Source organism: Callithrix jacchus, chromosome 12, assembly GCF_049354715.1.
Source record: "Callithrix jacchus isolate 240 chromosome 12, calJac240_pri, whole genome shotgun sequence".
Classification (NCBI taxonomy): domain Eukaryota; kingdom Metazoa; phylum Chordata; class Mammalia; order Primates; family Cebidae; genus Callithrix; species Callithrix jacchus.
Window position 1 is genome coordinate 92,322,556 of NC_133513.1, and position 25,777 is coordinate 92,348,332.

The 25,777-nt window shown below is 43.1% G+C and overlaps 1 protein-coding gene across 7 annotated transcripts in view; it reads left to right on the forward strand.

Moving 5' to 3' along the window:
- The window catches only part of CNNM1 (cyclin and CBS domain divalent metal cation transport mediator 1), a 74,874-nt gene that overhangs the window by 37,483 nt on the left and 11,614 nt on the right, over window positions 1-25,777 (forward strand). For 4 of the 7 annotated variants that reach the window (XM_035268744.3, XM_003734507.7, XM_078346238.1 and 1 more), the window contains exons 2-8: window positions 167-310; window positions 2,921-3,061; window positions 4,837-5,006; window positions 6,904-7,003; window positions 7,431-7,478; window positions 10,802-10,864; window positions 21,934-22,097. In XM_035268744.3, the coding sequence (XP_035124635.1) occupies window positions 167-310; window positions 2,921-3,061; window positions 4,837-5,006; window positions 6,904-7,003; window positions 7,431-7,478; window positions 10,802-10,864; window positions 21,934-22,097 (830 nt within the window). The remainder of the gene's footprint in view (window positions 1-166; window positions 311-2,920; window positions 3,062-4,836; window positions 5,007-6,903; window positions 7,004-7,430; window positions 7,479-10,801; window positions 10,865-21,933; window positions 22,098-25,777) is intronic. The other 3 variants (XM_002756510.7, XM_078346239.1, XM_003734506.7) reach the window with 1 other exon arrangement.

The window sequence follows — 25,777 nt, forward strand, 5'->3', positions numbered from 1 at the left end:
CGCTTGTTTTTATAAGCACTTGCATTAAAATGTCATATTTTAAGTAGGTCCTGGGATGAGTACAATCCTGATATTGGTAAGACAGCAACTTTGTATCATTTTTCTCACAAAGAAAGATCTCTGAAAATGTCCCAGATACTTAACTGTGATTTCATTTGTTCTCTAGGAAAATCTCACCTGGCCATTGTCCAGCGGGTGAATAATGAGGGAGAAGGGGACCCTTTCTATGAGGTGATGGGCATTGTCACACTGGAGGATATCATAGAGGAGATCATCAAGTCAGAGATCCTGGATGAAACTGATCTCTACAGTAAGTGCATGGCCTGGGCCTGGGCTTCTGTTCTCCCCCAGCCGCCAGGATCCCTGCTCTTGTCTCTGCTTCCTTCTTTCTGATCTACTCCCCCTCCTAACGCCCTCACTCAGGAACAATATGGACTTTTCTATCCAGATGTGATGACTTCGGGTTACTGAACTTTATCAAAGTTTTGCTTGCAAACATTACAAAGGCATGCTTTGTCTCTAGGATTGGAATGTTATACAAGTCCATGGGATTCCCTAGGCCGGAAAGTATTTCCTCTTCAGAATTTCATCTCATGGGATAGCCATCCTTTTCTTCCTCTCAGAGAACTCATTTCAGACTTCTGTCCTTAGTTGGTGAGATGCAGCCTTTCAAAAACTGGCTCCTGGTAGAAAGAGCTTTGATACCATAAGGCAGTCAGCAGTGCAGAAAGAGTGCCTTTCTTTTGCACTAAGAAGAGATCAACCCTAAAGGTGTGCCAGGCCTTGACAAAAAGATGAACAGTAGAGTCATGGTGCCTGGTACTGCTGTGCTTGCCCCTACTGGGCCTGTCTTCCTCAGGTAGGGACTGAGGTTGGAAATATTCTCTCCCTCCCCCACCTCTGCCAGCCACTCTTCATTTAGAATTCTCAGGAGTCGCCTAGGCAACATGGTGAAACCCCATCTCTACAAAAAGATACAAAAGTTAGCCGGGCATGGTGGCACATGCCTGTAGTCCCAGCTACTTCTTAGGCTGAGGTGGGAGGATCGCCTGAGCCTGGGAGGTTGTGGCTGCAGTGAGCTGAGGTTGTGCCACTGCACTTAAGCCTAGGAGCCTAGGTGACAGAGCAAGACTCTCAAAAAAAGAAGAATTCCAAGTGTCTCAAATAAATGAGTGAAGACCTTCACACCAAGGTGTTAGGTGCTGATACATGAGTAAGCTCCCCCCAGGGCACTTGTTTGAACAACCTTAAGCCTTCAAACATACACTATTCAAATCTAAGGAATAAAGGGGGAAATCAGAGGAATGATTCCCTAATGATGCCATGTTTAGTGGCAATCTGATGGGGTAAAGGGGAGCTATTTAGGCAAACTCATACAAATCAGAAAGTTGATCACTAGTTCCAGAGTGAAAAGACCTGGGCCAATACCTATATTTGCTACTCTTTTGCTGAGCAATCCTCTTTCTACAGGAGGAGGTTAGGGTCTTTCTACCTTATAAATCAGCTACTGGCATGATTCTTTAAGAGCTGTGAAAAGGCCAAGAAGCCAGTGATACTGTCTTTCTTCTTGCATGACTCCGTCGTCTTACGTGATCTGGACACCTGGGTCTGGGTCTCCCCATTGTGACTTGAGCAAAAGGAGTGTCAAAGCAGGGACCAGATGACTGCAAAGGCCCGGAGTCCGAGCAGGCCACAGAAGAGCTGCGCCAGCAGGAGGGCACTTTGTCCCTTCTAGAAGGAAACCCAAAAGCAAGCCCCAAAAGGAGAGGGGGTATACCAGGGAGCCAGATTCTGGGGCCTTTTTTTCCTGCCACAAGGGTTCATTCCCTTTCATTCCCACTGCATCCACTCAGCCGGCACCATAAGTTCCCTCACAGCCCTGTTTCTCTTTAGGCCAAGTTTGAAGAAAATCCAAATCCCTTTTCCCTGTTCCCCTTAGTGCAGATAAGATGGGTTAGCAGTTTCAAAATTTTACTCAAAACTCAGAAAGCAAAAGAGAAACGACCAAAGAAAACATTCTCTTTACCAAAAAGAAAAAGAAAAAAAAAAGTAGATATATTTAGACAAGCTTTAAAAAGAATATATGAACAAATTAAATTGGGAAAAGCAAATTTTTTCAACCAATAATTACATGCCTGATATATATAGGCTCTTGGGAGGTACCAGACCCTGCCTGAGGCCCCCACCCAGAAAGCCCACCTTTAGAGATTATAGTTCCAATCTCAATTTCTTCTCCTCTCTTCTTCCTTATATTTTCTCCTTTTCTCCCAGTGAAGGGACTGGGGTTGAAGCAGGGAAATTGTGAGATAAGAGGTAATGGCCACCCTCCTCCCTTGTGTGGCATGCTTCAGGTGTCACTCAGAGCATGGTTCAGATAAGCAGCAGGAAACTAGGTAAAGCCAGTTCAGGGGAAAGGAGAGGGACAGAGTCAGAAATTCCCTGGGCCCCTGCAACCTTCTGGATACTAAGAATGCAGGTCCCTTGTGTTTGTATGACTTTGTGTAAAAGCATTCTCACAGGGAGTTTCCAGTTGGAGTCTCATAATAATTGTACAAGATGAATACAAGAGCTGTATTAAATATTAGCCTCCTTGTACAGATTAAACAAAAACTCTGATGCTTAGAGGGGTTGCACGGTTATTAAGGGGACAAGCACCAGAACCCCAGACTTGCGTACCCCAAGCCAGCCTTCCGCTTTTTCTATTAGACACCCCTTAAGTGCGGAAAACACTGAAACAAGGATGGCAATCTCTCATTGTCTATCCCTTACCAACATCCTTCTACTTGCTGGGTGATGTTGTGATGTCACCCATAGTTGACACTGCAGAAATGTTCTATCTGTCCCCTGTGATTCTGGGAAAAATTTCAAAGACCAACGGTGATTCTGAGATAGCTGCAATCTGCCCTCTGTGACCCCACAGCTGATAATCGGAAAAAGCAGAGGGTCCCGCACCGGGAACGGAAGCGGCATGACTTCTCCTTGTTTAAGCTTTCGGACACAGAGATGCGGGTGAAGATCTCACCACAGCTCCTGCTGGCCACACACCGCTTCATGGCCACAGGTAAGACTCTGCCTGTAAGGGTTATTGTCTTGTGAGGCTTATTGCTGAGTTTAAAATGAGGAAACTGAGGCCTGCATGAGAACAATTAGAGGCCAATTTATTCGGCTCCTGGGCGAGGTTCTATCCCCGGGGAAAGAGGCCAGAGAAGTCATGCTCTGAGCCTCTCAGGCTGGGGTTTTATAGGGAGGGAAGGCGTTCTGATTGGCTATGGAGAAACAGGACATGGATGTGGCACGCTGCTATTGGTAGGTAGGCGGGATTTCCGGTGAGCAGGCTAGTTGCTGAGTGCAGAGCTTAGTGTTGAGTGCAGAGGGGATTTTTCAAGGCGGGCTAGGTACCAGGTGCAGAGCTTAGTGCTGAGTGCAGAGGGGATTTCCAAGACGGAACTAGATGATGGGCGTATTCTGGTGACGTAATTTTCAGGTGGGGAGAGGGATGGGCGTGTCTGAGCTCCTAGGCAACCGGCCTTACACTGCCTACTCAAGTCTCCACTCCAGAGAAGCCTAAACAGAATCTTTAGGGTGGAACCCAGGCACCAATCCTTGTTAATACCTTCCAGCCTGATTCCTATGTGCTGCCAGGATTGAGAACCACTGTTCTAGCAAGAAGGTTGCCTTAGATAGGGTAAGGGATGCCACCTACTGTCAGATTGAGCCCCAGGTCTGATTTTATAGGGGAAGAAATAAGTATAACTCAACTCTTCTGTCAGAGAAAAGAGCTAAAGAAACCATTGCTGTACTTTTCTCTTTTCACTTCCTGGCTGAAGCCTGAGGCTGTTTTGCTGTTAGACTTGGGTTCCCCGGAGTATTTGTAGGGGAGGGAAAGGCTGTGTCCCACCCAACAACAAGACCCTAGGGTCCAGTAGCCTCCAGGGGTCATAGAAGCCTGTGAGCTATGAATTGTTAAAATACGGAAGTGGATTGTGAATCTTGGAATCTTTAGAAAGAAAAGAAGTGAGAAAATCCAAGGGTAAACTCCTTCTTGTGAAAAAGGTAAAGTTTCTCTTTGAACTCTCTGACCAACAATGCCTTATTAATTTGCTGATCTAGAATGATCATATCTGTCACTAAGTTCAATATTTAATTAATCTAACATTTTATTGAGTATATAATGAGTGCTAGCCCTGTTTTAGGTGCTAAAGAGCAAAAAATTTTAAATTGGAGCTTCTTTAAGGTAGAATTTCTAGTTCTGAATACAGATTTAACTACTGGCTCTCTGATTTTCCAGAGCAAAGCAGCTCTATTTAACATACTATATGTAATATAAATAATATCTCTAATATATAAATATGATGCAATGATGCTTTATATTATTGACAACTTATTAAATAATTGCCTGTCTCTATTAACCTGGGATTTCATTTCATTCAGCAGATGTATGTCATACAAATAAGCCAGATTAAATTCTCTGCATTTCATTCAATTATAGCATTAAAGTCTTTGTTATTTATGTGACTTAGTTATCCATGCCCAATTTTAAATAAAATCAAAGAAAATTAATAACAAAACAGCCATTTCCAAAATGGAGACCTGTTTCTCCTGAGATGCCAGTGCAGGGACACACTCTCCAGAGGACATGAGTAAGGCCCTGAGATGCACACTTGAGATTAGGATCCTCCACTCCAAAGGAACTGCAGAAGCCCTGCCAGCCTGGTGCCCAGGTACATGCATAGGGGGCCCTAGTTGTGCCCACTCTGACTCCTCCCAGCTGCCACTGCTGGAATGGGTGGGACACAGCTGTTGCTGAATCCACCTTCCCCACTTACTCTCCTCTAGAAGTGGAGCCATTTAAGTCTCTGTACCTTTCGGAGAAGATCCTGCTCCGGCTCCTGAAACATCCCAACGTGATCCAGGAATTGAAGTTTGATGAGAAAAACAAGAAGGCCCCAGAACACTACCTCTACCAGCGCAACCGCCCTGTGGACTACTTTGTGCTGCTTCTGCAGGTGAGTAGGAAAGCCAGGGAATCTCTTAAGAGCCAGAAGACAGCATATCCAGGGTGAATAAATAGCATGTCTCCTTCAGCACCAAGTTCCAAGACTTGGCTGGCTGCCTCAGGGACAAGGCCAGATGAGTGGACATTTCTTCATGACCCACAGGAGGGGCCTAGACATAGAAGACTAATGTCCTGGGAGTTATGGGATCTTTGACATTTAGTCTGACAACTCAGCGATGTTTGGGGTGGGGTGAATACCTCTCCAATAGAGGGGCTCTGCTTCTAAACTTCCAGAGCTGCTGCTCTGCAGAAGCTATAATACCTTCTCATCTCTGCTTGAACATCCCCTGAAATGAAACTGCCCACTGCCTCTTAAACTTTAGACAACTCTTCTATAAACTCTTCTATGTTTAGCAGAAATCTCACCATCTCTGACTTCCAAATTGGTCCTTGCTCTGCTCTCTGGAGGCGCATGGGACACATTCATTCTATCAGCTGCATTTTAGCCTTCGCAGTTCCTGGAAACTTCTCACCCTTGAGAGGACCAGGAAGGGGGGAAATGACCTGTTCAAAGAAGTGCAACAACTTCCCAGTGCTCACATAAGTATGATCACCTTCTGCTCTGGATACCTGGATAGGCCTGTCTTAGATAAGTGTCAGACATGATTGCAGCTTGTAACACTACTGGTGCCCTGTCTGGCTTCACCATTAACTCTGATTCCCCGTCCCTTCCTAACATAATGTTGTGGTTCCTAAATACAGTGATTGTATTTTAAAGTCTTGATTAAGCTCACATGAACTTAGAAATGGTCTCTTTGTTACAGTCCACCTCCAGCCTCTCTGCTCTGACACTAATTTGCCTCACATATATCCTTCCTAATGTTCTTAATAAAATGACCTCTCTTCTCCAAAAAGTGGAGTCATGTGCTTCACTGTTGGAAATCAACAATAATCCTGTTACATTGTATAATATCATGATGACATAGTCTCATGTCTTATGCTTAAAATAAACTTAACAGTTTTCAAATAAAACATGGAGGGAATAAAATGTAGTAGAAAGAGTGTAGGCTCAGAAATTTGAAAAATGTGGCTTTAAAATTCCATTATTGACATTTCCTAACTAACCTTGACCAAGTTATTCAACCTCTCTGAGCCTCAAAACTGAGTCCCCTGTAAACTGGGGATAAAAATGGTATGGGTCTCATGGGGTTGTGCATGAGCTAATTATGCATGAGAATCTACACAGTGCATATAACACAGTGTCATATCCATGCATGCTATACATTACACATTAGCTATCACTGTTATTGGCAATGAATTAAACAAGCTTCACACAGAATTAGATTTTCTCTTGACCTGACTTAAAAATGCTGCAATCTCAGACTAAACCAGTGGGATAGTTTATGAGGCCCTGGATTAGCTGGTGCTTTGGCTTGCATCACGGAAGGGCCATTACAGTACACAAGGAGAGCTTGGCTATTCATGACTGGATGCTGTTTTATGAACAGTGAAGCACTGAATTTACTGCAAAGAGCTACTAAAGTTGCAGGTGCTTTTTGAAAGGTAAATCTGGACAGAATTAAGAATTAACATTCCTGGGGGGTGGGGAGTCGGGGATGGATAACATAGGGAGAAATGCCAGATTTAGATGAGGAGGAGGAAGGCAGTAAACGACACTGCCATGTGTGTACCTATTCAACAATCTTACCTGTTCTTCACATGTACCCTAAAACCTAAAATGCAATAATAAATAAATAAATAAATAAAAGAATTAACATTCCTTTGTGATAAGAACATGGGTCTAGTCCAGTTATTATCCAAGCAGAAACGCTTAGGGTTCTGGTCATAGTAGAACTGGAAATGCTCATACACATTCATAATACATTTCTGGTTTTTTTTCCCCCCAGGGTAAAGTAGAGGTGGAAGTTGGTAAGGAAGGCCTTCGCTTTGAGAATGGAGCCTTTACCTATTATGGCGTCCCAGCCATCATGACCACTGCTTGCTCAGGTATTCTAATTTCCATTTGTTTATTGGGGAAGTAATGGGATATGGTAGAAAAAGCATAGGGGTTCAAGTCTTGACTCCTCTTTTGACTCTTGTTAATCACCCTGGACAAGCCATTTAACTTCCTTGGCTTTAATTGCTTCCTCTGCAAGATGGGTGTATGAATCACTTTTCATTCAGTTAGTGCTTAAAAAAAAGTGACAAAAAATTGAACTGTAAAAAGCAGTAATATTATTGTTAGTGACAAATCTAGGGTGACAGATTTCAGTATGAAAAGACAAGTTTATTTTGCTTTTTATACTTGTTCCATTTAATTGCCTAGTTTTCACAGGGTTAATTGGTGCTGGGGGTAGACAGAAGAAGGAAGATCCCCATAAGAAATGTGTTTTCTGAGTTGCCTCTGAAACCCACTGCATCCTTCTATCCATAGATAATGACGTGCGGAAGGTTGGAAGTCTGGCTGGATCTTCTGTCTTTCGTATGTATCTCTCAACCCCTTTCCTCATCCTCCCCATCGTGGTCCTGCCTCAGCCCACTCTGGGACCTGGACTGCGATCACTTTGAGCCTGGGCTGGGGCTAAGACAAATGCTGGCAACCTCTTTGTAATATTCTGCCAGGAACACTGCTTCCTGCCAGGTACCCGCAGACCATGGGAGCTTAGGTTCTATGTGTCTGGAATGTTTTCTGTGGCTTCTCTGCTCACATGCAAATGATGAATGGTTGGGGGATGCAGGGGTTATGAGGGGAGGCACTACTTATTGCCACCCACCAGGAAATGCAGGCAGGTGATTTGGCAGAGGTTCAGCTTTTCCTTCGGTGCAATGATAATTCACTAATTATAGCATTTACTCGAAAGTTCTCAGAAGCTATTATTGCATCTGTGGGGTTTGTCCTCAATAAGAAGTGACTGCAAGATTTGGGGATATAATTTCCACCCTTGGGCAATACATTGCTTATCTGCTTCTCTTTCCTTGTTCTCTACCTCTCAGTTCGTTGAGAGGTATTTGCCAGCTGGCCGTGCATGCTGTTGGTGGGGGCTGGCACAAGGCTGATGGCTGGTTTGCTCTGCCCCTTCTGTGCTGTGCCTTCTTGCTGTTTCCTGTGTAGTTACTGCACTTGTGTTTAAAGGGCATGGCATTTCTTGTGATTAAAAGTGTGATCCAGAAAGAATTATTTCTCTAGATTTATTCTTTCTGATTCACAGAGTTGAATTTTGCATTGCTTTCAGCTGTTAGTGCTTACAGTGGCCCCTTCAATGCCAATTAGGGTCTTTCATCATAAAAAAGGATTTTCCATAAATCCTCTGATAATTACGGGAATTATCAGAGGGTCCCAGAGCTTGATCTCATAGTCCCTGGAACATGGCAAGATGGATGAAACTAAGGAAATGACTTGCTTCAAATCGCCCTGTAAGTTGGTGACCTGCCAAGATGCTTCCTGGTGTCCTGGCCACTTCACACAGCACAATAAAATACAGATTTTAGATCCATCATATTCTGGAATACAATTTCTAAGTGGAAATAGTGGCACAATTTACAGTGTAATTGTTACAGTGTAATAGCCCAGCCAGTGGCTGAAATGAAGTACCTGCCCAGGCTGAAGAGTGGCAGAGCTTAAGTTGTAGGATATCTGTAAAATTGAAAAGACCCTGGCACATTGTTATACTTAAGCCAACAAATCTCAATCAAGGTTGATGAAGGAAGCATCGGTGCTCAGTAAAACTCTGGGTAGGTGAGGGACGGGCTACAGGACTTGGGCAAACCTTAGTTCTCTAAAGGAAATCTCCATCATCCATCACTTTAGCAACCATTCCTGGGATTCTAATATGTTACCTAGAAATGTCTGTGATTTCTTCCAGAAGACCAAAAGAGGTGGAAATTCTGAGAGAAAAAAAAAAAGACCTACATATGGCTTCCTAGCCCATCCAATTTATATGACCTTGTTTCTTAAAAAAAAAAAAATTGTTTTAAGTAGAAGGAAGATGTTATCTGATTTCTTCCTTTCCTACCTTCCTGTCTCGAGTTCTTTCCAAAGTTTTCAGTTGTATCAGTGAGAGAAATAAAGTTGCAACATTGATTTCTCCTTTAAAAATAGTTAACTAAAAAGAAGCATAACACTCTTTCCCTTTCTTTCACCATGTTACTGAGCATCTTTGTAAACCTTCCAAAGGAAAAAGAAATATTCTTAGCCAATAGGGGTAAAAAGACATTGTCCATCCTCCCCAAATCCATACTTAGTGTGGTGAAGTGTGAAGTAACTTCCAAGGCCAGCCATACCCCACAGTTATCCCCAGTGAATGCTCAGCCCATGGTCAAGCCACCCAGCATCTTTCACTTGCCAAGAACCTCAGCCTATATATAGGTTGAGGGAGAACTTCAGTCTAAGCTAAACGGCAATAAAATCTTGTAGGGTCTTGAGTTGCCTCTGAAACTCACTAGCCTGTAGCTTAATCAGTCTTTGAGGATGAGGAGTAAGATGATGAGTTTGCTAGAATACTGGCACTATGACCTATGCTTCAAAGTTGAACTTGAGGCTACAAAGTAGTCTCTGGCTTTCCTAAATGAGGTGAAGGGAACATAATCTACACTGTCTTCTTCTTGGTTCTGATTGCTAGGAACCCACGGTAGCTGGAATAGGTGTACACACAAGTGTACAGATGTAGAGAAAACAAGTCTCCTATCTGTTTGATGTATACGTTTATACATTGTATGATACATTGTATACAATGTATACAGTTTGGTACATACATTTATACATTTAGAACTATGATTCTTCTTGAGAATAGTGGGTTTCTTAACTCCAGTGTGTCTCATAACATTAGAGGCCCATTCTAATATTCATTAACATCTCATGTCAGAGTAAAGGATTATCAAGTAGGTAATTTCAAATAAAATCATTTGGTGTAGCAAATAAAACTGCAGAAGCTGCCTGTTTCAGTATGCTATCATCCACAGTCTGGTTTCATTTAGCTCCTTAAAAGGACTCTGGGAACGATCAGATAAGAGAGATGAAGACAGGTTCCCATGGTTCCCGTGCCCAGACACCACTTGATGGGGGAGGGACTGGACTGTTACAACACACGCTACTCCACCCAGGCCCCCAAGTGTTAGCCAGCACCGTTTCACACTCTGTGGGGAAAGAGAAGGAAAAGGGAATAGAGGGATGCTTTGGACCACTGGTACTTACTATGAAGTGGCTATGATTTAATTCATCAAGTCGATTCACATTAACACTGCTAGATATAGTGTTCTAACTGTTTCCCTATCCCCTAGCAATGCACAATTCCTTGCCAACACTGTGACCAGAGGGAGCTCCTAGGAATCAGAGAAAGGATCTTGCTTCCTCAAGGATGCCCCTAACAGGAGTACACACTTTCCTTTCAGGACTCTGCATGCCTATGCAGGTGCCCTCGGCAGTTGAGTTCCATGGCAGATGGGAGAGCTTGGTGGGAACGCAGTGCTGGGTTCCCAGCATGTTTGCTGGCTCAAAATGAATGCTGCCTACATGTTCCCCACAGGGCTCAGCTTGTGCTTGTGCATCTCTGATTCTCTCTAAGATGTGTTGCACATCTTTTCAGATCACTTTCAGCAAAGTCCATTTTATTTTCTTGTCTTTCTAGAGAGTGGCTTTGTAAGAGGATGCGATTCCTGTGTTTTCAGAGTCAAGATTCCTTTTTGCAGAGAAATGTGATGTTGTGAAGATCCAGGAACAGTCTCACCCACTTTGTTCTTTGTCTCTTTCCTTTTGTGTTTATATCTTTCCTTTTGCAACTCACAAATCCTTGGCCCCTGACTCTTTAGTGCCCGTCTCTGTGTCTCGTACCTTCGCTGTCAGCAGAGGGGACTCTCTGGCAGGCTCCCCAGGTAAACATGCATGTGTGTCTTGGGTCTCTGTAGATCCAGAGGGGTTTGCAATAATCCTTTGGCCTCTGTCACTTTCCTGCATGAGAACTGATCTCTCCAGCAGGCACTCCTGTGACTAAGGCTGAGCACTTTGCACAAATAGCACTCATTTGCACATACTGGCCAGGTGTTGCTGGTTCAGTGGTGTCATTTGTGAATTGACCTCCCAGGAATGTATATGTATGTGCACATGGAAAAATGGTAGGAGTGAAGGACAGTGTGAGTTTTTCCTCATTTGTCTGACAACAGAATGGAGGGATGAGAAGTACAGCAGGAATGAAATTGAAATTGTGGAATACTATGCTTTATTTCTACCTATTTTCTTTCTACTCTTCTTTCCTTCCATGTCCTCATCTTCCTAGTAATGTTTACTATATGATGATCATATTCTCACTACCTCTGCTCATACAAAGGATGCTATACATAAAACTTTCAAAACAACTTTTCATTAGGTTTAAACTCTTTTGTTAACAAGTGACGTAGTCACTGAGTTTCTTTTTAATGAGGTAACCACTCCTCATAGAGCTAGACAATAATTCAGTGACTAAATGGAATGCAATAAATCTGAATGATCAATCAACTGTTTGTTTTTAATCAATCAACCTCAACTCAGAGGTTGTTCTGTTGGACTCACAGGGCAAGTAATGACTAAACCGGGAATTTATTTGTTAAGTTGCCCTGCAGTTAGAACACAGTCCAATTTTCTCAACTCTCTAAATCTGTATCCCTTATCACATTGCTGGGGTAATGATACTAAGACCCCACCATATCCTCAGTCATCCAGAAACCACTTATGTTTCTCTGTCTGTATAGTAGACCCTCAACATTTAAAAAAAAAAAGGCTATGTTCTGAGAAACCTCTTTGCAACCTCAGAATTATTTATGTTGACTTCTATTTTTTCCCCAAATCACATTTTTTTTCATCAAAAACCATCTGGTTCCCATGTTTATCTATACAAGATAAGTTAACCCACCTTCTCAAATTTCACTGAAGTTTTTTTTCTCTCTCTCGATGGTGATTTTCCACTAAGAAATAGTTTTTCTTGCTGTGTGAGAGCTCATGCCTTCATGATGACTACAGGATCGGACAGTCAATATGAGATGCCAATCTGGTGCCCTCATCAGCTAAATGGTCTACTCCTACATGCCAGCAAAATTAGAAATGACCACATGATGGACCTTCAAGTTTCTTCACATGCAGTGAATCTTGGTGAATGCCAAGAGTGTGCTGTGAAGGTTCAGTGGAAAGGGAAGATGCACATTTTAAAAGACTTTCAACCAAAAAGATTAAAGCAGGGGTGTATTTTCCTTTTTAATTAACTTCAGTTAACCAGATGACCTAGTTAATTGTAACTTCCCAGTTAAAGGAAGGTTAATTCTAGTTCATCTGTATTGATTATGATAAAGTTCATGATAACCCAGTGTCAGACAGAGATTAAAGTGACTCCTTCCTGCTGTGCAGAACCCCCAGGAAGTGCTGAGACTTCTGATCCCACTCTGGCTGGTGTCATGTGCCCCTGAGAGCATTTTCAACTTCCCCCCCCCCTTTCCATGACTGTGGGTATCAGCCCAACAGGAGATTAGGGTCAACACAATGGCAACCCTACCCATAAAGAGGTGAGCTTATTCCCACCCTTGGTTTAACTCTGCAAGGTGAAACAATGGTGGGTACAGTGGGAGAAAACTAGAAGTAGGGAGTGCCTAGCTTCTCCTTTGGCTCATTCCTCTCCACCTTATGTCTGGTCTCTATCTATAACTAATCACCGTGCCTTCCCAGTGATCAGGTGACATCCACAGACCTATTCTGCAGTACTTCCTCTGTCACTCTTGCTTTTGTTCCATATCATTAAAAGAAGTAGCCTCAGGCCAGACACAGTGGCTCACACTTGTAATCCCAGCACTTTGGGAGGCCAAGGCAGGCAGATCACCAGGTCAGAAGTTCAAGACCAGTGTGACCAACATGGTGAAACCCTGTCTCTACTAAAAATACAAAAATTAGCTGGGCGTAGTGGTGTATGCCTGTAATCCCAGCTACTCAGGTACTCAGGGGGCTGAGGCAGGAAAATAGCTTGAACCTGAGAGACGAAGGTTGCAGGGAGCTGAGATCCCGCCACTGCCCTCCGGCCTGGGTGACAGAGCGAGACTCCATCTCAAAAAAAAAAAAAAAAGTAGCCTCAGAGGTCTGGGATTTTGTAGAAAGAAGTTCCAGGTAACTTCTGGTCCCTGTAAGCACAGAGACTTTGGAACGAAGTGTTCTTTTTCAGTGCTCAATTGTCGATTCATAATGTGCACTGAAAGCAATAATGATGCCATTTTTTCCTAGAATATACCAGGAGTATCTAAAAAAAAATCTTTTACTTTGCAAAATATGCTAAGTGGAACTATTGATTTCTGATCCAGATACATTAAGTTACATATAGGCTAAGTCTCAACCCTACCTTATATGGGGGGCTGGGGGATAAATCCTAGAAATTAGTAGGGCCTTTAAGTCTAAAAAAGAACTGTCATTGTCTTATTTGACTCCCCACAATCACTTTGTAAGATAGGCAGAAATTGTCATTGAAAAACAACAGATAAAAAATCAGGCTTTGAGAAAGTCAGTCAGTGTTGTCTGTGTAGTAAGTAGGTAAAGGGACAAGGACTAAAACTAAGTCTTAGATCCTGTTCTCCACTTACTGCCCAGGACCTTGCTGTACCTCTGAATATAGACATTTTGTGCCCCCTAGAGGGCAGTGATTTATTTGCATTTTGAAAGCAATGCTAATAACAAATCTGTTGCTCACATTAGATTGAGGTCAGGGTCTCTGCACCAAATATTGCCTTCATTATCCATAGGGAGTATCTTTCTCTTTGAGCCTTAGTTTGAAATTAGAGCAGTGGTTTTCAGATTACCTCCAGAGTGTGGTGCTTAACCAACTTGGCAGGTGCTTTCATTTAAAAATGAAATTTCTGGTGGGTGGGGGGTTATAAGTACACAGCCCCACTCCAGTTATCATTCTCTTTCCCCAGATTCCTCCTCCTTTCTTCTCCTGGTGGTGGAGATAATTTTGAATTCCCCATGACAGTCCTTTCAAATCCACAAAAGCACAGAGACAGAGACTTTGGAACCAAGGGTTCTTTTTTTTTTTTTTTTTTTTTTTTTTGGGAGGGAAGGAGGAAGGAAGGGATGAAGGAAGGAAGGGAGGAAAGCGGGGGAGGGAGGGAGGAAGGGAGGGAAGGAAGGAATTCAAGCAATGAGAGAGACATTGCCGACCTGGATCTAGAGGTTTACAAGTTGATTTCTTTTTCTGAGAGAAAGAAAGAAAAAAAAAAATGAGTAAAGGAGAGACAGAAAGAGGAAGAGAGGGAGGGAGGGTGAATGGAAATATTGCTTTATTCTGAAAAAAAATGGGTATTAATAATGGCCAATCAATGTTTCATTTAAACCTATGAGTAGGTGTGATGTGTTATTGACAAGAATGTATATTTTGTGTATTTGAAGTGGAGAGCTCTATAAATATTTATTAAGTTTACTTGTTCCGGATCTGAGTTCGAGTCCTTGATATCCTTATTAATTTTCTGTCTCATTGAATCTAAGTCTCTATGTATCTGGGCGTTAGGATCGTTAGCTCTTGTTGTTGTATTGATCCTTTTACCACTATATCTTTGTTGCTTTAAAATCTATTTTATCCGCTAGGAGAATTGCAACTCCTGCTTTTTATTTATTTATTTATTTTTGCTCTCCATTTGGTTGGTAAATCTTTCTTCATTCCTTTGTTTTGAGTCTTTGTGTATCCTTGCATGTGAAACAGGTCTGGATGTAATGTGCCGTTGGGTTTTGGCTGTGTCTTTTGATTGGGGGATTTAGTAGATTTAAATTTAGGGTTACTGCCATTTGATGTTAACTGGCTGTTTGATCCATTCGTTAATGAAAATTCTTCTTTATGTTGGTGCTCTTTACTTTTTGGTATATTTTTAGTAAGGCTAATACTGGTTGTTTCTTTCTGTGTGTAATGCCTCTTTCAGAAGCTCTTGTAAAGCACGCCTGGTGGTAATAAAATCTCTGAGTACTTGCTTGTTCATAAAAGATTTTATGTTTCCTTCAGTTGTGAAGCTTAGTTTGGCTGGATATGAAATTCTGGGCTGAAGGTTCTGTTCTTTGAGGATGTTGAATATTGGCCCCCACTCTCTTCTGGCTTGTAGAGTTTCTGCTGAGAGATCTGCTGTAAGTCTGATAGGCTTGCCTTTGTGGGTAACCTGACCTTTCTCTCTGGCTGCCCTTAGTATTTTCTCCTTCGTTTCAACCCTGGTGAATCTAACGATTATGTGCCTTAGGGTTTCTCTTGAGGAATATCTTTGTGGTGTTCTCTGTATTACCTGGGGTTGAATATTGACCTGCTTTGCTAGTTCAGGAAAATTTTTCTGAATAATATCCTGAAGGGTATTTTCCAGCTTGGATTCATTCTCTCCGTCGCATTCAGGTACACCTATCAAATGTAAATTTGGTCTTTTCACATAGTCCCACATTTCTTGGAGACTTTGCTCATTCCTTTTTATCCTTTTTTCTCTGATCTTGTCTTCTTGTTTTCTTTCATTAAGTTGGACTTTGACCTCTATTATCCTTTCTTCTGCTTGAACAATTCGAGTGTTTAAACCTGTGCATACTTCTCGGAGTTCCTGTATTGTATTCTTCAGTTCCATTAATTCACTTATATTCCTCTCTAAGTTGTCTATTCTCAGTAGGATTTCATCAAACCTTTTTTCAAAGTTCCTAGTTTCTTTACATTGGGCTACAACATGTTCTTTTAACTCATAGAAGTTTCTTATTATCCATTCCTTGAAGCGTGATTCTGTTATTGGGATGCGCTCATTCTCCATCAAACCTTGTTCCATTGTTGATGTGGAACTGTGATCATCTTTAGAGGGAGAGGCGTTCTGATTTTGAGTATTCTCAGCCTTTTTACGCTGGTTTCTTCCCATCATTGTAAATTTATCCTCCTGTCGTCTTTGAAATTACCAACTTTCAGATTAGGTCTCTTGATTGGACGTCCAAGTTGTTAGTTCCCAGGGCCAGAACAGCGGCGTTAAGACTGATGGTGCTTTTCTGCCCAGGATTCTCGTGTCTGGCTTCCTTCTTGTGTCCGTAATGGGCGACTCTGCCTTCCCCGGACTCCAAACCTCGGTCAGAAGGGGAACCAGTCTCGTTTACTCTGCGCCGAGAGCTGCCACGCTGAGGTGCCATCACAGCCGCTGCACCAGTCTCAGGAGTCGTGCTGGGGACCCGTGTGGGTCCTCCAAGCCTCAGTCAGAAGGGGAGCCAGCCCTGTTTACTCTGCTCTGAGAGCTGCTGTGCCGAGGTGCCAGCGAAACCGCTGCGCCAGCCACTAAGAGTCGCGCTGGCGACTTGTGTGGTTGCTCCACTCGGGATCTTCTGCTCCATGAGTGACCAGAATTTGTCTGAAAGTGTGGCGTCCTCTAGTTCTCTGCACTTTGACTGAGAGCTGCAATCCCGAGCTGTTATCGATTGGCCATCTTGGATCATTCTCCTCAGAACCAAGGGTTCTTTTTCATTGCTTGGTTATCCATCTGTAATATGCATTGAGATCAATAATGACACAGTTTTCTCCTCAAATATACAGGGAATCCCTAAAAATAATATTTCTATTTTGCAAAATGTGGTAAGTGGAAATATTCCTTTGGGTTGGCTCTTGTGTGATGAACATTTGGGCACCATTAAAGCTCCATGTAAAGTGAGTGAGTTCAGCTGGGATCCTATCTTGGGCTGACTTTGTGTTCACATTGCAGTTTTGACAGACAGCTGGCTTTGGTGTTTGGTTGTCTGATGCTAAATATTACCCCAGTATAATGAATTTTAATAATCCTAGTTTGTACTCTTACAGGTCTATGTAATTAAGCTTCCTTATCCATTTTGAAGAAACGAGAGGGCCAATGGCACAATCATGGTCAGACCAAAGTAGGCCATTCTCCCTCATCCTTCACTGATACTACAAAAGATGTTGGCAGGCAACCCCTGAACCCTCCTTTTTCCTCAAATCCCCATAAGGAAAATGGGAGCATAGCATTCTACTTCTGTATCTTGGGGTCTGCTTCCGGGATAAGGTTGTGAAGGCTCCCTGGATACAGGTGTCACAAATAAAGCAAGAGTCCCAGAGCTGCTGTGTATAGATTTTCAGGGCCCCTGACTATTGCTGCAGAAGGAGAGGAGATTCCATCTGGCCTCAGTTACAGTGTGAAGTCCTCTTCCATACCCATCGCCACCTTGCCCCCAATTTTACCCTAGTGCCTTCTCTACCCAAAGCTCAGTAATCCAAGTAGCCAACACAGGACACATATGTCTTGCAGACTGACCAGTCAAAGGCTGCAGGAATGAGGTCTGCCACACTTTCATAGGGCAGAAAACCCTGCTCCCCAATACCCAGTCACACCTGAGCCAACCTGAGGGTCTGATGTAAGAGCAAGAGTGAGCAAGGGATGGGTTGGCTGCTTGGCCAGCTGCCTGTTGACAGGTCTCATGGTATGTATTACCCATCACTGTTTGATCTGTCTCCTTCCAGACCTCCTCGCACTATACTTAGGATTTTCCTCCTCACTTCACTCCCCCAAGCTGTGCCTCTGTGCTCTTAGGAGATGCCAAGGGGAATTATACAACTTGAACTAGTTTGCCATGCTGCTAGGACACTCGTCTGTTACTGATTTCTTTTGTTTTGTTTTTTTTTTTTTAATTAAAATCATTCCCATTTCCCTTACTCAGAAATTTCTGAGTGTATGTGCACAATCACCAAAATGCCAAGTCATCAGCATCCCACCTATTGAGGAATGTCAGACTCTAGGACATAAAAACATTGATCTCATACAATACTCAGAGGAGCTGGGACTTTGTCACAGAGTAAGAGTTCTTTTTTCTTTTAAAAATTGTTTTTATAGACTCGACCTTTGTAAGATAGTTGTATCATTTGGTGTTGGGAATTCTTCATGATTTTATAAATATACTTTCAATAGCATTGTTTTTACTTAAAAAAAAAAAAGACATGTTTTCCTCCCAGCACAAAGGTGATGTACCTTGGGTTTGAAATGTGAGTCTCTGTGGGTGTCATCTGCACTGGGTGCCAGTGAAACAGTGAGAGCTTTGGAGGGAACTGGGATGTAGTTGTTGCCTCTGGGTAAGCTTCCACAGATGGAAGGAGTTTAGTAGATAAAATAGGGCTATTTCCCTGTTGTCCTCCCTGAACATATCTTGAATTGTGGCATAGAGATGAGGATGTGGAACAACCAACCAGTGTGAGGTATGTGAAGCCCATGTCTGGCCAGGAAAGTAGAGGATGATTAAGGAACGGTGGTGATTCTCAGGGCAGCTGAAACCACAGTCCCTGTTCACACTCTCTTCCCTTGGTTACATCCAAACTGAGTTGAGGCCCAAACCCGCCAGGTCAAGGTATGGTTTTCCAGATGCCGTTCTGTGGCCAAAGAAGCTACTCTTGGGCAGGACTCTCTGCTTCCCTTTTCTGCAACAACTAGCCTGGAGGAAAGAACACAGACTTAGCCAGGTACCACCCTAAAACAGCCACAAATGGATCTCATCAAACCAGAACTCACCAGTTTGTATTCTCTCTTTTTATAGATTTTAGGGGTACAGTGCATTTTGTTACATGGGTATATTGCCTAGTGGTGAAGTCTGGACTTTTAGTTTGGCCATCACCCAAATAGTGTGTGTTGTACCCATTAGGTAATTTCTGTCCCTCTCCCTCTCCCACCCTTCTGGGTCCTCAATGTCTACTATTTCAGTATGTGCACTTGTACATATTATTTAGCTCATTTAGCTCCCACTTATAAGGGAAATAATGCAGTATTTGACTTTCTGAGTTATTTCACTTAAGATAATTGCCTCTATTTCCATCCACGTTGCTGCAAGAGACATAATTTCATTCTTTTTAAGGCTGAAGACTATTTCATTTCTGTGTGTGTGTGTGTATGTGTGTGTGTGTGTGTGTGTGTGTGTGTGTGTGTGTGTGTGTACACACACAAAATCACAGTTTCTTTATCCAGTCATCCATTGATGGACCCTTGGGTTGATTCTGTATCTTTGCTATTTGTGAATAGGCTGTAATAAACATACACATACAGGTATCTTTATTATGTAATTTCTTTTCCCTTGGGTAGATATCCAGTGTGGGATTGCTAGCTTGAATGGTAGTTCTATTTTTAAGAACTCATTAGTTTGTTTTCAAGGGATCAGGCCCAGAAATGAAATGTACTTTTTCTGCCCGCACTACTGCTTTTTACAATCACCTTGGTGCTTCATGTTGCTCTGTAGGGCACCATCACTATGCTTGTCCCTGTCAGTTCTTAGTCGTCAGGAGAAGGGTCTGGTCCCAGTGGATGGGTAGGTCTCTAGGCAACTGACTCCAGGACCCCCTGTTTCACATGCCCTTATTAAACAAACAGTCCTGCTGCTCCATGTGGCCTCTTCCTCAAGCTACTGGGCCAAGGCCTGAGCCTTCTTGGTGCCCTTTGGTTCTAGTTGCACACTACTTTATTCTATCCAGACACACTTCTGGAATGTCCTGCTCCTACCCTCGCTTCTTCGAGAAGTAAGCTTCCCCAGAATGACTTTAGGTTGCCAAAGAAAGGCTTTGTGATTCCAGGATGATTTAAGAGCTCTGAAACTGTTTTTTAAAACAAAATTTAGATGATAAACATCAAGAGTCACCATATCACCCTATGGGACCCTGGCATGCTGATTCATGTATTCTACACGTTTTCCTTGAGTACCTTCTCTAGGCCAGGCACTGTGCTAGGTGCTGGGCGTACAATGAAGATAACCAAAGACAAGGTCTATGCCCTTGTGAAATTAAAAGTTGAATTAAGTAGATGTAACAATTACAATGTGTAATTATACTTGCAAAAGTGCTCTGAAAGGATGGATGGGGTCATGATATAGGAGAACAGGAGGAATCTTCTTAGGATGACCAGACAAGGTCTTCAGGGAAAGTGGTGCCTCAGCTGAGCGGGCAGCCATTAGCTAAGGTGGGAGGTGGGGTGGGGAGAGGAAATGGCATTCATGGAGGTGGGGAAAGCCTGCGTGGTTAAGGACGCCCAAGGAGGCCAGTGACTAGAACAAAGCAAGAGAAGGGAAAGGAGGCTCCAAGATAAGATCACACAGGAAAGCAGGGGCCAGGTCACAGCAAGGAATTTGGATTTTATTCAGACACAATAGGAAGCTGATTTGTTTTAAAATGATTCTGTTAGCTAAGGTGAAAACAGACTATAAGATTCTAAGAGGGGAGACTGTGGTCCAGGCAAAGCTGAGGTATCTGGGATTTGAGTGGAGACAGAGGCAGGACCAATGGGCTCGTTATCAGAGTCGATAGATAGCAGGGCTCCATGTGGGGCTGAGGAAGTGGCAGGAGTCGAGGGTGATCCTGGAGTCTCTGGTTTCAGGAACTGCATAGAGTGGATGATACTTACTGAGAAGGAGGAAGACTAGAAGTGGACTCCTTAATTCTATAGTCAGATCAAGGCTGCCATGATTATGGTTCTAATGAGAAAATGATTCAACCTATTGTTATTTTACTCTTTCTGCTACATTGTTTCTGAGACAACAGCTTGGCAGCTAAATAGATCATCAACCTTCCATGACTCACTCCAAATAAATGCTAATCAAATATTTTGATTGATGGTAGCATTATCTCAAGAGACAGGATTAAATTTCCAAGGTTCTACCCTGAAAGAGCAGAATCTATAAAGAATCTGCTTCTTCATTTGAGCCCTCTGAGCTAAATCTGTGTTAAGAGAAGCTGACAGCCTCCTCATCCCCTTTTTTGGAAGAAATGCAGAGCGGCATCATTTGGGAAGCAGAAGGATGCCGGGAGCTTTCTTTGCAGTCTACCACGGGGTGATTCCACAGTTGAGACAATGTTGGAGTCACCTTTGGTATCCTCTTTTCTGTTGTTCCTGGGGAGGGCAGCTCACATAAAATCAAGGGACATGGTCTTAATTGATCTTTTCTAAGAAGTATTTCTTAAAAATGTGAAAAGAACCTGGCTAAGCATTCAGGAGATCTTTGACAGAAGGCCTGCAGATTATTCCAGTGCCCCCTTAGGCCTATGCAAGAGGGAGCCCAGCCCTAGGCACACACCTTGGTCCTTCTCAGTCCAGCCCATCTATATGAGGTAGAGCCCGTGTCCTCCCTTCTAAACCACATTTCAGTTATCCAGGATCCTGGAATTCCCCCACCCAAACAGTCCTAGAGGACCAGGGTCCAGAAGCCCTAGGGCCAAGGCTGGGTCTCCACCCACACCTGTTTTCTGGCATGGTTGCTATGAACATTTGTCAAAGAAGAGGATAAAGCCTATTTTTACCATTTATTAATGTGACTTCTAACTTAAAAATATTTATCCTTGTGGTTTGTGGGCTTCCATTTGTCCCAGGCCCTGCCAACATAGGGGCAGGCCTGAGTTCTCCCCACTAAACTGTATGGCCATATGAGGATTGGTTGCCTGTGCTGTGATAGATGGTTTTGAGGGCAAACCCAAGGCCTCGGCCTTTCTAAAACAAGGTTTGTGATTGGAGTTTATGTAAATATGTCCCCATGGTAAAGGGGCTCATGGTCTAGAGTAGCAAGCCACGCTCATAGTACTGACTTCATCTTGTTCGGGGTCCTTGTGCACCTAACCTGAAGACAAGAATCAAGGAAGGTATGAACTATCTGCCCCCTGTCTGGGGGAAACAGATGCTCCAGCTCCTCACTGGGAGAGGTTGTGGGGAGCAGCCCGAGTGGAAGGGAGCCATGAGTTTGTCTTAGGTATTTGTTCCTCATAGGAATAAACATCAACAAAGCAGCTCAGCTCCTTCCCGGGTTCTGATGGGAAGGGCAAGGCCCATTGCCACCACTCAGTGTTACCATTGCCTAAAAGTCATATGGGACTTCAGTAAACAAAGCCTGTCTCTCCTCCCTCTCTCCTTGCCTCCTTTTCCCTTATTCCTCCCTACCCATCCCTCCTTGTCTTTTCTCCATCTCTCACTATCTGCAGTAAACCGGTCCCCTTCTCGCTGCAGTGGGTTGAATCGCTCTGAGTCTCCAAACAGAGAGCGTAGTGACTTTGGGGGCAGCAACACCCAGCTGTACAGCAGCAACAACAACCTCTACACGCCGGACTACTCAGTCCACATCCTCAGCGATGTGCAGTTTGTGAAGGTAACTCCCCCAGGAAGGTGATCCCCTCTCTCCCAGTGGGCAGCATTGGCAGGGTGAGCGGGACAAGGAGACTCCCATCCCTAGGCAGGATGTGTGCACCATTTCCATGTGTTCCAATGCGGTGCTGGGTGGTAACTGCTCCTGGCTGTATAAAAGGATAGCTTTTATAATGACTATCCATTATTTGTCACTCTTTTAACATCTCCTGACCCCCATTTTTCATGTGGGGAAAATGAACCACAAAGTATTAGATTAGCTTGCCTGACACAAGTTGCTGCCAGAATCGCTTCCTTTGGATCCCCTACCATTGGCTTCAGTTTGATTTTGTTCATTGATTTTTTTTTAAGATAAGATTTTTATAAGATAAGTTTGAGGGTGATTAATAAACCAAGTGATGTATAGAAGAAACCATGCTATACATCTGCCTGTCTGTTGGTTAGTAAGAAGAAACCATGCTATACTTTCACATATGTTAATACATTTTTATACTTTAATATTTAATGTCTAAAACATGACCTGTGTGTTAACTGAAAATCCTTGTAGTCACTAGAAGGACCCCCTGAAAATTACTAAGCTAAATGAAGAGAAACCATGTGCAATTGCCCAGGAGAGACGTAGCAGAGCTCATGGCCTCATAATTAAAGAGGAGAGGGGAGCTGTTTCTTCATACCCCTCGTTGGGATTGGCATCACATAAGCCTTTAACATTTTCCCCTTTTCTCTTGTTTCCATCGGTTCTATTTGTTTTGTTTTCTAGTATTCTGCAAACCATTACAAACTTTGGCCTGACATCTGGCTAGAGCCCCATTTATCCCAGGCCAGCAAAACACCCAGTGAGTTCACTTGGTAGCTGCTGTCCCAGCTGTGGGCTGGGTCATGAGAGGTGCATTGAAGTCACAAGGGTGGAAGAAGGTCGTTCTTCCCAGACACACGCCTTCAGTATTTGGAGAGCGGTGTGTGCTGGCCGGCTTTCTGTGTTTCAGGACTTTCTGGACAGCCCTGAGTTAAAACTGACATCAGCCTATAAAAGAAACCTTGAAAAGTAATCAAGGGATGTTGCCAGAGGGAGTGACAAAACCTGGGGGATGGGGTGAGACAATAATTATTTTTGCAGTAAACCGTGCAAGGCACTTTACTGAGTCCTTTGTTTGAATTATCCATTTAATCTCACAGCCACCCTATGAGGTAGGAATTACTGTCATTCCCATTTTATAGATGAAGAGTTGAAGTTTGAGGACTATACAGTCACATGGCTAGTAAATGGCAGAGCCAAGCTTCAGAGTTGGTTCTTTCTGCCTCCAGAATCCAAGCCCTAAACTCAGTGGGCTTTAGAGCAAGTGGTAGGACATCGGAGCTAAAGGAACCCAAGAGAAGTGTCTTTACAAGCTGACCATGCAATACTCATGGGTGAATATGACTGTGGACACTTAAGTCTAATGTGACAAGGAGGTTAAACCTTAGAAAACCGTAGCCCATGATTCTCCTCCTCATAGCTTCCATGCCTAAAGCCTCCTCATTGCTAATGTAGACCTTCCCCAGAAGGGAGGTAGGGGAAAGTGGGAAAAGAGAAACTCCAGTATGTTAACTCTGATTGGTTTTCATGTTGGACATGCGATCTGTGGGAAAAGAAATGGAAAGTCAAAATATGAGTGTGTGATTCAACAAATATTTAATGGAGGCCTTCTTTGTTCTTGACATTGTTGAGATACTGTGGTGAAGACAGCAAGCTGCTGCCTTTTGGGAGCTTACAGGCTAATGAAGGAGAAAGATGACAAACAAATAAGCACATACATAAACTAGGTAACTTCAGGTAGTAATAAGAGCCATGAAGGAAACAAACAGGTCGTTGGGATTGGGCAAAGAAAGAGTGATTGGGCAGAGAAGTCAAGGGGACTGCTCTTGAAATGGTTATCAGACAGGCTGAGAAAGGACATTTTTGCTGAGAGTTGAAAGGGGACGAGGAGAATGTTCAAGATACAAACAACAGAGGCAGGAAGGAGCTTGGTAGTTTAAGGGTCTGAGCACTCAGACCCATGGTGTGCAAAGGCAGAGGCTCCATGAAAATGGGGCATCAAAGGTGGTATCATTTGGGATCTTTAGGCCAGAGTAAGTAATTTGGATTATATTTTAAGTGTGTTGGGAATTTTTTTTTCTTTTTTCATTTCCTTTTTTTTTTTTTTTTTTTTTGATAGAGACAGGGCTCTCACTGTTTCCCAAAGTGATGCAATTACAGGTATGAGCCACAGCACCCAGCCAGAATTTTTAAGTTTGTTTCTCTTTTCATTTGTATTAGTCAGTTTTAGCTACTTTAACAAATTACCATAGACTATGTGGCTTAAACAACAGACATTTATTTCTCACTGTTCTGGAGGCTGGGAAGTCCAATATCAAGGCGCCAGCAGAGCCAGCATCTGATGAGGACTGACTACCTAGTTTGCAGATTACCTCTTATTGTATTCTTACATGGTGGAGAACAAAGAAAGGAAGTAAATTCTCTCCTTTATTTTTTTTTTCTTAAATTGAGACAGGGTCTCACTATGTTGACTAGGCTGATCTTAAACTCTTAGCCTCAAGTGATGCTCCTGTCTTGACCTCCCAAAGTGCTGAAAAGCTCTCTTCTTAGAAGGGCACTAATCCCATTCATGAGTAATTCACCTTATATCCTAATCACCTCCCAAAGCCCCCACCTGCTAATACCACCACATTAAGGGTTAGGATTTCAACATATGAATATTGAGTGGACACAAACTTCAGTCCATAACCGTTTATATCAGAAGTTGAGAAAATCAGTATGAAGATTTGGTTTGCTGCTTGGAGTAGAAAAGTGAAGGAGATTTTGAAAAGTCATATTCAATGGGCTTTACAGATTGGATAGTACTTTCAGGAGATGTATTTGGCAACTCCTCAGAGGAATGTGCTAAGATGATTACCTAGCATTAAGTTTGTAAGGAGTTTCTTAAAACTTGCCGATGGGCCAAGTGTGGTGGCTCACGTCTGTAATCCCAGCACTTTGGGAGGCCGAGATGGGCAGATCACCTGAGGTCAGGATTTCGAGACCAGCCTGGCCAACATGGTGAAACCCCATCTCTACTAAAAGTGCAAAAATTAGCTGGGCGTGGTGGCAGGCATCTATAATCCTAGCTACTCGGGAGGCTAAGGCAGGAAAATCACTTGAACCCAGGAGGCGGCGGTTATAGTGAGCTGAGATTGCACCACAGCACTGGAGCCTGGCAACAGAGCAAGAGGTTTTCACAGGTCAAAGCCCCTGTGGTTGGCTGCTAGAAGTTTTTTAAGGGCTTTTCATGTCCAACAGACTGAAGGTCCAGAAGTAAGTCCAGGAGTAATTGAACTTCAAGTGATCTTCCTGCCTCAGTTGCACTAGATGCACCTTTCTATCTTATTTTGTAACTTCAGAATAAGTTGAGAATAACTTCAAGATAAGTTACAAAATGAGATAGAAAGGTTCATCTAATGGTCATCTGGGAAAGGTGTTAAACAAAGCCATGGTTAATAGTAGTTAATAAGTTGTATGAAGGTACCAAAGAATTCTTATGAAGGTTTTTTGAAATGTGCTCTGTGTCATCATTAAGCTGAGAATACTTGGCAGATGTCTTACAGTCTGGACTGTATAACCTTGACCAAGATCCTCTTTACCATCTGGTGGCCAAATCCCTAGATTGC